Source organism: Equus przewalskii, chromosome 25 (genome assembly GCF_037783145.1).
Source record: "Equus przewalskii isolate Varuska chromosome 25, EquPr2, whole genome shotgun sequence".
Classification (NCBI taxonomy): Eukaryota; Metazoa; Chordata; class Mammalia; order Perissodactyla; family Equidae; genus Equus; species Equus przewalskii.
The window spans coordinates 18,489,161-18,503,048 of record NC_091855.1 but is presented as its reverse complement, the minus strand read 5'-3'; the positions used below and the strand labels follow the sequence as shown (position 1 = coordinate 18,503,048).

The window sequence follows — 13,888 nt, the reverse complement described above, 5'->3', positions numbered from 1 at the left end:
AATCTGCTTCTGCGGCCCAGGGTTCCGCAGGCCTGGATCCCAGGTGCCAGACCTACACACCACTCATCAAGCCATGTTGTGGCGGCATCCCATATACAAAGTAGTGGAAGATTGGCACGGGTGTTAACTCAGGGACAATCTTCCTCAAGCAAAAAGAGAAAGATTGGCAACAGATTTAGCTCAGGGCCAGTCTTCCTCAGCAAAAGAAAAAACACCCAGAGAACGCGCATTTGTAATATTACCACCATCCCTTCTGCTTTTCTAACCCAAGACCATTCTCATACTAAGGTACAATTTGAATTGTATTACTACCTTGCAAAAAAAGCCTTATTAGCTCTTCACTGTGTCTAGGATTAAGTACAGACGCGTTTTGGCATTCACATCCCCCAGCTGCATATACCTCATATTCCAGCCAAACAGGAATACTTGCTGATATATCCTATTACACATTTGTAACTTTTGTTAAATTGTCTCTGCCTAAAATAGTTTCCCGACCTTTCTACCTCTTCAAATTCTACACATCTTTTAAAACTCAGCTGCACTACCTTCTTAAAATTTGTTTTAGTTCTCTACCCTGCTCTTACGTGCTCCTCATAAAAGGAGTATGTGATCTTTTCAGCCTTTGAATAACTGTTATTTCTGTTAGTGCCTTTTTCAATATGTCTATGTGTGTACAGGTATACGTATGTGTATATACATATATCTATACATATGCATACACACAGTTTATTTTAAGATTATTTTTATGTTTAGAGATACACTAACTGTGTCTAGCGCAGGCTATTATGCCTCAATTCCAATAGATTCAAGTAACATTTAGTGCCTACCATGTACTTTTTCACTTACTCCTCTATAACACCTCTTTGAGATATTTATTCTAAATCTTGTTTGTATGAGGACAGTGAGGGTAAGTAAAGTAACATTATCTTAACTCTTCTACAATGATTGTGAGTTTCTTGGGAGTAGGAGGTTCCATATTCAGTTTTCTACTACCTAATACCTATGGTATAGTAGCTACTGAGTAAACATAGCAATGGTATTAACTGGTTTTTTTTTCCCTACAGTATCTTGGCCATGTAGAAGTTGATGAATCAAGAGGAATGCACATCTGTGAAGATGCTGTAAAGAGATTGAAAGCTGTATGTATTTGATGGTTGCCAGTGTTGATCTATTTACTGTAAATATTTTCTTAAAAGATTTTGCTCAGGAAATTTTAGTGACCCACTATCCAGTAAGAACAGTGTTTCTCTTAAGGCAAAAGATGTGGGCTCACTAATAAAGAGCATCTCATGTTGTCTGTCCAAAGGTATAAATTATAAAGATCAACTTCTTCAATTTAGGCTAAATGTTATCCAAAAGATACTTTTGATTCAGAATCCATATTAAACAGTAGTATGAAATCTTATAGATGACTAATGTTCTAAAACCAGGATAAAGTTGGTACAGTTAGTGTCTTAACCTAACTGTGATAACTGGGTTATAAATTACTAATTTTAAATCTACTATAAGAAACAGCTTTCCAGGAAAAAGTAGAAGATAACGATATCTGTGCTGGTACTGGTGAGGTTTACGTTTTGGGGAGACTTATTATCTTGACTGCTACTCCTCAATTTCCTTTTCTACACCTCTCTAACGTAAACAGTATTTTTCCCCTGCCTTCTGTACAAACTTCAGTATACTTGAAATGGAGAGCCCTTTTCCAGAATAAATAATGTTTCCTTTGCCTTTTATGCCATAGAACACATCCGAGGCTCATGCCTGTGTATTTAATAAAAGGAGAGAATGGGTTCAGAGTTCATAAAGGTTCAGATTAAAGTGTTGATTTCATATTTTGGATAGGTTTGAAGAATGTTTCATAAACTCTGACAGCCCTCTTCTCAACCTTCCTTCTCTCCAATGTGTGGCCTTCCCCCCTTTGCTGTGAAAGCTTTACGCATTACTTCTGCATGCCCTTGCCCCAAAGAGCGTTAAATACTTCTTGCTTTGGGTTTGTTGGTATGGCAGGCTGCCATAAGTTTGGCTACTAATGAGTGCTTTTTTTCCTCGATTTGCTTAATAATCAAAATTCTTCTGCTTCTTGGTACATTCCATATGACCTCTTATCTATAATTCCTCAATATAAAAGACAAAATTAAAGAGGCAACCAATCAGAGAGGTGGATTATATTTTGGAACAAATGCCTGAATCTGTTGTAGAACAGAAAGGAGGAAAAAAATAACTGATTATAGTATGCGAAGAACTAAAAAAAATAAACCAATATATAGAAACATGTACACATACATATACACACAGATACCCTCTACCTTAGATTTTGGTCATTTAAATTCTTAAATGATTGAAGTCTTGCCTAAGTCTATCTGTGCTCTCTAGTTAATAATCTTCATTAATGTTAAAGAGACTTACATCCATGTATTATGGTACATGAAACTATAATTTATAGATTTGCCATGTCCACCTGAATATATTTCCCAGTTAACTTAGATAATTAATTTTCCAAGAAATGTAAACCCAACCTCTTTTTTAACAAAATAATTCTAAGCTTACTAGAAGAATAAGTTTAGCTAAGAACATTTTTAAAAGTAATGCAATGATTTGCCCTAATAGTCATTAAAGACATTTTAAACATCATAATACCAATGACTGAAACAACAGACAAATCAGTGAACAGATTCGATAGACCTGAAACAAACTATAAGTAGTTATTAAATCTTATAACTTACATGACTTACAGTTAGAAGGTCTCTGTGGAATAGGCCTTTAGAAAGTCTTTTAATTCAGAGTATGGCTTTATGTTCACTCTCTAAATAAGGAAAAACTAGGGGTGGTTTAAGTTTGCCCAGAAGATATTAAGAAATGGTATTTAGTTGTTTAATGAGCAGTTAATCCTTTTACTGTCTAGATTTTTTTAACGTGCTTTTAATTAGAACATCTCTTTAATATATAGGTAGTGTATGTTCATTTTATAAAATACAAATGAACAAAAACAGTGCATAAAATCTCTTGCAGTCCCAGAGATAGCCACTATTTACTGTCTAGTTTTAAAACTAATTTTCTAGTTGAGTGAATTATTTTTTGTTTTACCTTTTTTTTTCTAACCAAGAAGATTGTAAACTATAAACCTGATTATTTGAGGTACAGGACTATTTAGATAATAAAATTCAGTGAGTTTTTATTTTCACAGAAATAGGAACCAAATTGCCATTTAAAAAATTATACCTATGGCTGAAACAGTGTCTGGCACATAGTGGCCACTCAAAAAAATATTTCTGTAATGAATATATAGGAAACAATTCAGTTCTCAGTATGTGGTCAAACGGAAACTCATAATGATCATCATAACTATATCTTATATTTAATATTTTAAAGTTTATGAAACTATTTTGCATATCTCTGAAAGATCTTTATTTTCCTATGGTTTTTATGACTAAAACAAGGTTTTATATATGTTGATTGCTTTTCTGGACGTACTTAAACTTTTGAAGTTTGAGGGGAAATTGACCACTTCTGGACTTTTCATTCAAGAAGTTCTTTAAAATTTTTCAGACTAACCCTATCCAAGAGACTTGGAGCAAATGCTTATATAATTTTCATGGACAAACATGTATTTTGAAAAAGAAAAGGTTGTATTTTTGGGTAACTGGGATAGATTCCTGTTTATTATACTCAATGAAACTTCCCCCTTCTATAAATATCCTTTCTAATGCTGTACTGAGAAGCTTGCAGAAAGTTGGAAGTCTTCAGGATATTGTTCTTCTCAGATCATATTAGCTTACAAAAATTCATGATTTTTGTCTTTTTTTCATATTTTTTACTATGCAGACATTTAAAATTGCCTTTTTACCCCCATCTTACCAAACATGCATCTAACAAACATCTATAATCTTCTGTGCCAGACGCTTATATTGTGCCAAAAGCTATGTCTTCTGAGGATTTTTGTTTATTTTTATAGATCATAAAGCTTCCTCTTAAGAGTTTCAAATAAATGGAAGCAAATATAAAAGTATATAAGCCTGCAGATTAAAGAAGAAATAGCATATTTATGAAACTAGTTTGAATGCCAGAGAATTATATAGCTTAAAAAATTATGTAACTCAGATGTACAGGTTAAGTAGCAAAACAAACATCTTAAACCTATCACTTGAATGATGTTTGAATTAAAACTATAACACTCTGGTGCTATTTAAGTTTGCGGGGAATTGGGGAAGCAGGATAATTTGCAAGTATAGCTTTTTTTCCCCTCAAAGTAGACCGTTACAATTTAAGATTACTTCAATTTCACTTAAAAGTTATCTGCATACTTAATGTTCTCAAATAAAAAGATATTATAACCAAACATGATAGTATTTTAAACATACTGCTTCTCAGAGCATAAATATGTTTAAAATTTTTTTACTTTGTATGCGTAAAGTTAGTTACAGCTATCTTCAACTTGTGTTTACTTTGTGACATAATTCACAAATTAACCACTTAAGGACTTAGATTGTATAGGATAAGTCACAGAAATAACTGTTGCCCATTTTCAGTGCCTTTATGGCATAGTCAGTTGCAAGGTGAGGAGTAATGTCATTTATCAGTCTATTTTGTAAGAAGTGTATCAGGCCTTTGATTATCTTGCTTGACACTGGTCCAAGATGCCCTTCCTTTTAAAGGTCTTTTCTTCCCATTGTCTCTAAATGTCTCTCCCTCTCTGTCTTGGTTGTAGACTAGTTTCATTATACTACCAGTTTCTAATATGTTGGGTTTTTATTCACTATTTGATATATTTGTTTTAATATATGTTCTTGTTTTAGCAGGTAAAAGAATCATAACTTAGTTGTTTTTTTAAAAAACATTAATATTATTCTCTAATCTTATAACTACCTTTTTATGCATTTTGCATGTCATCTTTTTTCATTAACGTCTAAGATCTTTTATAAAAAGAAGGCAAACTCCATGTTTAACAAGAGCTTTTCTAGGAGCTAAATTAAGCATTAACAATCTTCTTCCCTTACCTCCCTATCCCTCAAGAATGGTTTATCTTTTAACTTTGTCTGCATCTTTAAAAGCTGATGGTTACTCACAGTCTAACAAAACTAGGGTCACCAAACTTGGCAGCAGAAATAAGCTTAGTCTTATTGGGTTAACTACGCCAATTACTTTATTATTTTTCCAGTTTAAATTCAAAAAATTTTGTGGAAATATTTGATGCCGTTTGTGATTTTCGAAACTTAAGACGAAAACAAACTATTCAATGTTTGAGAGTATTGAATGAGTTTAATTGTCTGAGAGAGTCAAATTTCAGTACAGTTGTCGTTTTCTAGATATTTATCAAACATTAAAAACTGACTATAAAAAGTAAAGGCTTAAAGTATAATTCAACCAAAGCTTGGAAATGTAAAATTAAGCTAGCTTGAGTGAATTAGAATCCATGTACTTTGTATAAGTTCTTCAGATTTTAAATGGTGGCCAGTTTTCAAAGTTTGTGTATGCTTAAAAATTGGTGCTGGTACCATAGATAAGTATGTCTCGCTTATCTGCATAGTTTCAGAATTGTATAACTGTCAGTGCAAGTTTCTTTATTCTGAAACAGTAGCATTTAAAAAGAAAACAAAATTCCATTCCTTTTAGTTCTGGTCCAGAGATGTGGTTTGGTTTTCAGATATACTTGCTTTTTTAGCTCCAGTGAAAGCATTAGCCTTGTGTTCTTTATAGATGATTTATTCTGTGTTTGGAATAGAACATATCTGTTATTTCCCCATGATTTTTGTGGAATTGATCAGCACACACATACATACAAATTGATCTTAATGCATAAGTAAGGATTCTTTCTCTAAGTGACATTTTGAACTCAGTAAGAAAAAGTCTGACAAGGACCCTTGCTGTACTCTCATAATTTAATTTGATGTGTTGTTGCATTTTTTTATGTGATTATGTGGTCATCAAATGTGGACTGTTTTAACTGATGATTTCCGTATAGTTGACTGCTGATTTTAAATTGAAAAATGTATGTGGAACCCGTCTTCTGTTTACTACTCACTATTATGAAATTTAAAATGAATATTTCACCATGCCAGTATGCCCTAATCTTTTTCTCTGCTGCCAAATTTGGATAATCTCTGTTTTAAAAGTATATAGAAAATAACTAAATTAACTAGTTCCTCTGCATGGATATAGGTTCTGATTTCTTCTCATTCTTTCCGTGGATTCTTAGGCCATACAGTTTGTTTCCCTGCATTTTTATGCACCTTGCTTTTTCCTTGTCACTCCTGGTATGGATAACTCTTTAAAACTCTCACCCACTCCCCTTTCCTACTTTGCCCTTTACCCAACTTCTGTATTTGCTTATTGGTGTGAAACCCTGGGACATTTAGCCCATACAATAATAGCCCTCGACTTGTCCCCCTGTTCCTCCAGGAAAGGAAGTTCTTCAAAGGCTTCTTTGGAAAAGTAAGTTTGATGCCACATTTGTGCTTGCTTTATAAGGAGTTACACCCCTAGTATAGCACTGACATATTTTTAAAAAAGAAGTACAACTTTGGTTTCTTTATAATACAGGAATTTGTTTGACTGTATATGGAAATTAATGAATTGGAAAGTTGCTGTCTATGATATTACCTGTGTGTCTGTTGATATTAGATCTGATGATTCCTAGGAAAGTCCGATAAATAAATCAAGTAGGTTAAAAAAGGATTGTCTCCTCAAGACTAGGTGTTAAAATAAATTTAATTTGATCTTGCAAAACTGTTTATGTTAGCATATTAGCTGAATTTTTAAGAAGTGGGTTTTACTTCTTGCTCAATATTGACAGAGAAATGGGAAAAAATATTAAATTCAAGAGAAAATTAAGTGCACCCCAAATTTTACATTCAGTGCTATTACTTTTTTTTCAATCTAAGGGAAATTTCAGGTGAAGTAAGTAAAAGTACATAAACATATCTTTGGGGATCCTATGATTTTTAACCTGCTAATCTAAGAAAAACTATCTTAATTATTAGTCCACCAAATCTCTCTCATATGTGGAGCATTCTTTAGGTAGATACTTTGCAAGTAATGATTGTTTAATGTTAAGATTTCCTTAGAATTAAGAATATACAGTGTGACAGTACACAAATAGGTAAATACATTTCTAACATTTTCGTGCCCAAGTTTATTATTGTTTAGTTGTAAACAATAAGTATTATAATTGTAAGTGCTACAAAATAATTCAGACTGATGCAATATAAGAAAAAACTACTGTCATTGAATGACTGAGTGTAAATTACTAAAAGTTTATGTGAATATAAAAATCTCATCACAGTTGATCTTGTACTGGGTTGTTTGGGTACTTTGGAAATTTATTTTAAAGAACAAATAGTTTCCATTTCCTTCTCAAGTGAATATTTTAGTTGTAACCTGTTTTTGCATGATCTTGTTTAGATCACTTTTATACTAATGTTAACAAATTCGAAGGATTTTAGATTGAATGGTTTCAGTTACTGCTGTCAATCTGAAATAAAAAGTCATATAATCTACCCACACGTCACAATAAAATTTTTTAGTAGACATTTTGAGTCTGAGTCAAATTAACAGGTCCATAGAATCTAAGATCCACATCTAGAAAGAATTAACCCTATAAATATTTGCATAGTTATAGACAGGCACTATAATTGTTAAGCAAATTTTTTGGTGGAGTATTTATTCTTTCCCAAATAGAATTTCTCAAAGCAATTTCACATCACTACAATTATCATACAATTTTAATTATCTTCCAAATAATCAGTTTTTAATATTCTACTTTAGTAAAATAGCCTTGTCTGTGAAGCCTAGGTTATAGAAAATATTGATTTGTTTTATAGAAAAAACATGTTAAAAGTATATTTTTTTAAAAAGGTTATAACATAGTATTAGGGAACAAAGGTAGCTCTCACTTCAGAATTAGTCCTAAGGTGACAGTTTTCGCTGCTGTGTATAATGGGGTCATGGTGCGCCCACAGTAGCTGACCTGGGCCATGCTGTGCTTCTTAGCTGTTTTCACTGCATTTTGCTAGATGATAAATTTATGTGGCATAAGGAAGAAAATTATGAATCATCTCACTTAATCCTTACAATAATCCTGAAATTATTATTCTTCCCTGCTTTATAATGAGGAAACTGAAGTTTACAGAGGTTAAGTGCCCTGTCTGAATTCGCAGATATAGTAACTGGTAGAAGCTAGGATTTGAACCCATTTAATCTGACTTCAGAACCCACAATCTTAATCACTATGATATACAATCACTCTGTTTTCATATTATTTATAAGTGAAGTTTAAAAGATTTAGCCTCAAAAAATGCTAGTAAATAAAGAGCTTCCTGGAAATTCACTTTTACTTTGTAACTTTCTTCTTTAAAGGTAGTAATTTAACTTTGGATTTTATCTCTAGTCAGTTTACTTTTTTATTAGTTAAAGCTTTAAAGAATCTTTTCAGGGGCTGGCCTGGTGGTCTAGTGATTAAGTTCGCACACTCCATTTCAGCAGCCCAGAGTTTGTGGATCTGGATCCCAGGTGTGGACTTACACACTGCTCATCAAGCCATGCTGTGGCGGCATCCTACATACAAAATAGAGGAAGATTGCCACAGGTGTTAGCTCAGCAACAATCTTCCCCTCCCCCCCCCAAAAAAAGAAGAATCTTTTCAGTGGTTCAATCTAACATTTTATTTATTTGGAGATATTTAAATCATACTGGTGAGTTTGACTCCCACAGGATTTCCTTAAAAGATGCTAAGTGATCCCATAATGGCATCTGTGAACAAATGTGACTTTCAGAATCCTTTTCTTATGTTATTGCAGAGAAAATTCTTTTTAGGGCAGGGCAATTTTATTCTAATATACAGTTCACAGTAAGTCATTCAAAGAGTTTGGAAAACCAAGGGGGAGAAAAGCATCACCCATAATCTTACCAGAAATGTGCTTTTAAATGAAACACTTTAATTTGAAGGCTTTTAAGTCTTTCAAATTGCCATCATTCAACTCACTTCCACACTAATCTACAAGAAAAGGCTGGTGAAAGAGACTTCGTTTGTTGAGTTTGCTGAGTCAGGTGTGCTTTGATGAGAGCTGAAAATGAAGAATCTCATACAACACCATATAATAGGGAGTTTTTATCCAGTACAATTCCTCATAAATTTTCATACTTTCTTAGCCTTCACATCAATGTATGGTTTAAAGGTTCAGGATAAAGAGAACCAGAGTTGTCAAGAAGTGTTTCCATCAAACATATTTGCATAAAAGTAGGTAGATGGAAGAATTATTAGCCCTGATTCTGAATTTATCGATCAAACCCAGGAGAACTGCTCCCTCTTTTCCCTAAGTTGTCTCCTGGACCTGACCACCCAGTCACTTCCCTATTTCTACATCACCAGCTAAAAGGAACAGTGCCTGCAGAACCTTTAGCCTTAAGGAAGAGAGAAGGCTGCGTCTGTTAAGAGCACTGTATTATTAACCTATTGTAAGCTTACACACATCTTAGAAGGAAAAAAAACTGAGAACCTGGAATAACTTTTTCCAAACTAGCTACGTTAAATTGCTCGTTGTTTTAGGAAAGCCAAGAATGTACTCAACTTTTTAGGAAGTATTATAGGCAGCTTCATTAGTATATTTGGCCATACTAGGCAAGTAGTTTATTACCAAGAAATTACATGCCACTTAACATTTGAAAAGGATTTTGTAATTTTAACATATTTGAGGAACCCCATGAGTTAAGTAATCTGTATTCCCATTTTATAAGGAACTGACTGAACATAGAGATATAAAATGTTCTTAGGCCACCCTATTTGGTCTCTTTTTAAAGTCATTGTATTAGAAAAACTCAGTTGTCTGCCTCCTGTGAGTCTTTCTCCTGTTTCCTTTACTATTGACACAAAACACTTCACTGCTGATCACCAAATATGTAGAGATTTTTTCCCCACACCAAGCAATTCTCCGCGACACTAGCTAGGTGTCCTACAATTTAACTCAGTTCTAACTGTATCTACCTGGAGATAGCATCAGATCCCACAGGTTAAGGGCTCAGTCCCGCAAGACTGCTCCCACCCTACTTCAGATGCCAGTTGCAAGTAGTAGGTCCCCAGGTTACCTACAACTTTTGTCCAGTTTGGCTACAAATTGGAGGTTCCCGTGACCCCCTCCTCAGTTTTGATTAATTTGCTAGAGCGGCTTGCAGAATTTAAGGAAACACTTAACTTACTTTTACCAGTTTATTAAAGGATATGATAAAGAAGATAGATGAACAGCCAGATGAAGAGATATGTAGGGCAAGGTCTGGGAGCATCCCAAGCGCAGGAGTTTCTGTCCCTGTGGAGTTGGGGTGCATCACCCTCCCGATGTGGATGTGTTCGCCAGCCTGGAAGCTCTCCAGACCTCATACTATTGGGACTTTATGGAGGCTTCCTCACATAGGCATGATCAATTATTATCTCCATGTCCAGCCCCTCTCCTCTCCCTGGGGGGTGGGAAGTGGGCTGAAAATTCCAAGTTTCTAATCCTGGCTTGGTCTTTTCAATGACCAGCCTCCATCCAGGAGCCCACCCAAAGTTGCCTCAATAGAACAAAAGATGCTCCTGGTGCTTTTATCACTTAGGAATTTACAGGGGCTTTAGGAACCCTGTGTCAGGGACAAGGTCAAAGACCAAATATTAGAACATGAGATGCTCCTAGTGCTCTTGTCACTTAGGAAATTACAAGGGTTTTGGGAGCCCTGTGCCAAGAGCCAGGGGCAGAAACCAGTATATATTTTCTATTATCTCACAGCCATTTACTTGTATTTATATAGAGCTTTATAATTTATAATGTGCTTTGACCTACTTTCTAATTTGCTACTCACAACAGCTCAGTGAATTAGACAAGATAGTTCATGAAACTACGTTTTACAAATGAATAAACAAGCTCAGAGAAGACATCTAGCTAGTAGTAAATGGTAGTGCCTACCCTGAAACCAAGGTTTTCTGAAACTTGGTGCAGAGTTCTTTCACCTACCCCATATTAATGATCTCTCATTCAAAAATATTGGCCTCTGCTTTCCTCAGGTATGCCTTAATTATGATGAATGGAGAATTGTCTAGTGCAGAGGACGGTAGACAGCTCAAGGGCCTGAATGCTTCCTGCAAACATGTGTTGTATGGCCTGCACACAGTTCATAAATTTGAATTAGTTTCCAATATTTCAAACATTGAAAGCTTTCATGTAAAAACTAGGATATTTATCTTAAGAATTAGAAAATCTGTCAAAACGGTGTGCTTTCTATGTGGCAACAGTGGCTTGAGCTGAGTAGGGACTGTGCCCTTTGGTTGCCTGTTCACCACTATCCCTGCGAGTCCCTATTGCCCTTACACTCAGGCTGCTTCACTCATTTGGTCACCTGCTTTCAAGCCTGTAGGCATTTGAGTTTGTGAACTCCTCCCTCAGCAGTTATATCACTTTGAGTTTTGGGGGGTGGGGGGGTAACACATCTAACTGTATAATACCAAAAATATTATAATATCTGTTCTAACAGATCCTGTTAATGTACTGCCAAATATATTTTTTCAAGTTTTTATGCTTTTACAATTGTTAAATGGCATCAATAGAAGTGGTTATTTTTTAGAGAATGCATGGTTGAAAAGTAATGTGTGGTTATATTGTTTTCACCTAATTCTTGAGAGTAAAACATTTCATGGTATTAATGACCACTCTTCGGTGTACTTACATCTGCATTCTATTTTAGACTTCCCACATTTTCTCCTCTATGACAATTGTACTTAGTAGTGCTCTTCATTCTGGATCCTTTAAAAGTGAGGGAATTTCTGCTGCCTCTTTCCTTTTCTTCCTTCCTGCTTTTTAAATTCCCATTCCCTTTCTTCTGTAAATTTTACTTTCTCTTGTATTTTATTAGATGCATCTTTTAGGATTTCATTTATTTTTTCTTTTTGAAATGCATTATAACAAATTTCTGAAGGAATAAAAAGACAATCCCAAGAGTAATCAGAAGATTTCCATTCATCCTTGGTTTCATTATTTCCTGTGACATGATCAATTAGTATGTTAAATGACTTGGTCACTGACCTTTTCTAGATTAAAAAACTTCATTAACCTTTAGAGTTATCTTTTTTATTTCTATTCATAAAAACCCAGTGGTTCTCAAGCCTCAAGTCACAGTTAGCGTCTAAAACTGTGCTAAGCTATCCAGATACAAAGATGAACAAAACAGTCTCCATATTTTTTAACCCATTTCTCTCTCATTTGTAGATGACTATTTGATGCCTCCTTTTTCTTTAAACTTCCAGAATTTCTTAGTCTGATCTCTCTTTCAACTGATGACCTTGCTTCCCACTTCACTGAAAAAATAGAATCAGTCAGAAGAAAACTTGCATGTGCCACCCCACATCTACTCACCTACCTGCGCCCGTGCCCATATGCTCTGTTTCCCTCCTGTTCAAGGGGGGAACTGTTTGTGCTTCTAGCTGAGGCCAGCTCCTCCACTCCTTTCTATTACTCCAGCTCTTACTTATTCCCGCAATGCTACCCCTTCTCCCTTCCATAATCAGTTTTTCTTTCTCTAGTGGATCATCCGTTAGCATAAAAACACACCATCTTTTTTTAAAAAGGTTTCTTCTTGGTGCCTTCAGTTCCTGCTCTCCCTTCCTCTGTTAAACTAATTTAATCAGGCTTTACCCTCACCACTCTACTGCTCCACTGTTCTTGTCAAATCTTCTCTATCATGATTCCAATGGTCCTATCACCTTACTCAACCCATCTCAGCATTTCACATAGCCCATCTTTCCTCCAGCTTGAAACACTCTGTACGTTTGGAGTTCACGAGTCATATTCTCTTGGTTTTCGCTTATGTGGCTGCCTTCTCAGTCTGTGGACTCTTCTCTACCTACACCTCTCCCTTGATGTTCTCATGGGAACATCCATGTCATGGATTTAAATACCATCTCTATGCTGACAATTTTGAAATTTCTCTCTCCAGGCGTCTCCCCTGAACACCCTAGTGGTATTTCCATCTTAGAAGCAGTCTAGTATAGGGATCAAGGGCACAGACTCTGGGGAGCCACATTGCTTGCCTTTAATCCTAGCTCAGTCACTTACTAGCTTTGTGACCTTGAGAAAGGTTCTTACCCATTCTGTACCTTAGTTTCCCCACCTATAAAAAAAAAAGGGATAATACTAATACCAACCTCATTTGATTGTCATGAAGATTAAGTGAGTAAATGTAAGTAAATTTAGTGGATAGTGTTAGCTATTATCATCATTAAACATTTCCACTTTGATGTCTAATAGGCATCTCATGCTAACATGTCACAAACCAAATTCCTAATCTTTCTCTCCCAAATCTCTCCTAATCTTCCCCATCTCAGTATACAGCAACTCTGTCCCTGTGCTCTAGGCAAAAATCTTGGATCTTATCTTGACTCCTCTCTTTCTCTTTTACCCTGTATCTAGTCCATCAACAGTTCCTGTCTCACTACCTCCACCACGACTGCCCTGGTCCAAGCTGGATTCGCCTCTCAGCTGAAGCATTTGCAATAGTGTTCCACTTCCCCTGCTTTTGTTGTTGTCCTCCTACCATCTGTTCTCAAGATATCAGCCTGAGTGTCTTTTTAAGACAAAGGTCTAATTGTGTTGCTTCACTGCCCCAGATCCTGACCTACTCAGAGAAAAAGCCAAAGTCTTTTGGGCCTTGTAGGCCATTGTACATGAATTCCCTTTTCCTGTTTTATTTCTCCTACTTTCCCTCTTGCTGCCTCTGTTCCAGCCACACTAGCCTCCTTGCTATTCCTTGAACACAGTAGGTATGCTTCCACCTCAGGACCTTTGCACTTGCTATAACTTCTAGTCTGGAACACACATCATCCTTCCTCATCTCTTTCCATTCTTTGCTTAAAAGCCCCAGTCTCAGTGAGGCATTC

General features: G+C 35.5%; 1 protein-coding gene across 50 annotated transcripts in view; it reads left to right on the top strand.

Moving 5' to 3' along the window:
• NUMB (NUMB endocytic adaptor protein) overlaps nt 1-13,888 on the top strand; it is a 183,545-nt gene that overhangs the window by 146,214 nt on the left and 23,443 nt on the right. For 27 of the 50 annotated variants that reach the window (XM_070593812.1, XM_070593793.1, XM_070593810.1 and 24 more), the window contains one exon: nt 1,065-1,139. In XM_070593812.1, coding sequence (XP_070449913.1) covers nt 1,065-1,139 — 75 coding nt within the window. Of the gene's footprint in view, nt 1-1,064; nt 1,140-6,393; nt 6,427-13,888 lie in introns of all 50 variants that reach the window. The other 23 variants (XM_070593804.1, XM_070593778.1, XM_070593800.1 and 20 more) reach the window with 1 other exon arrangement.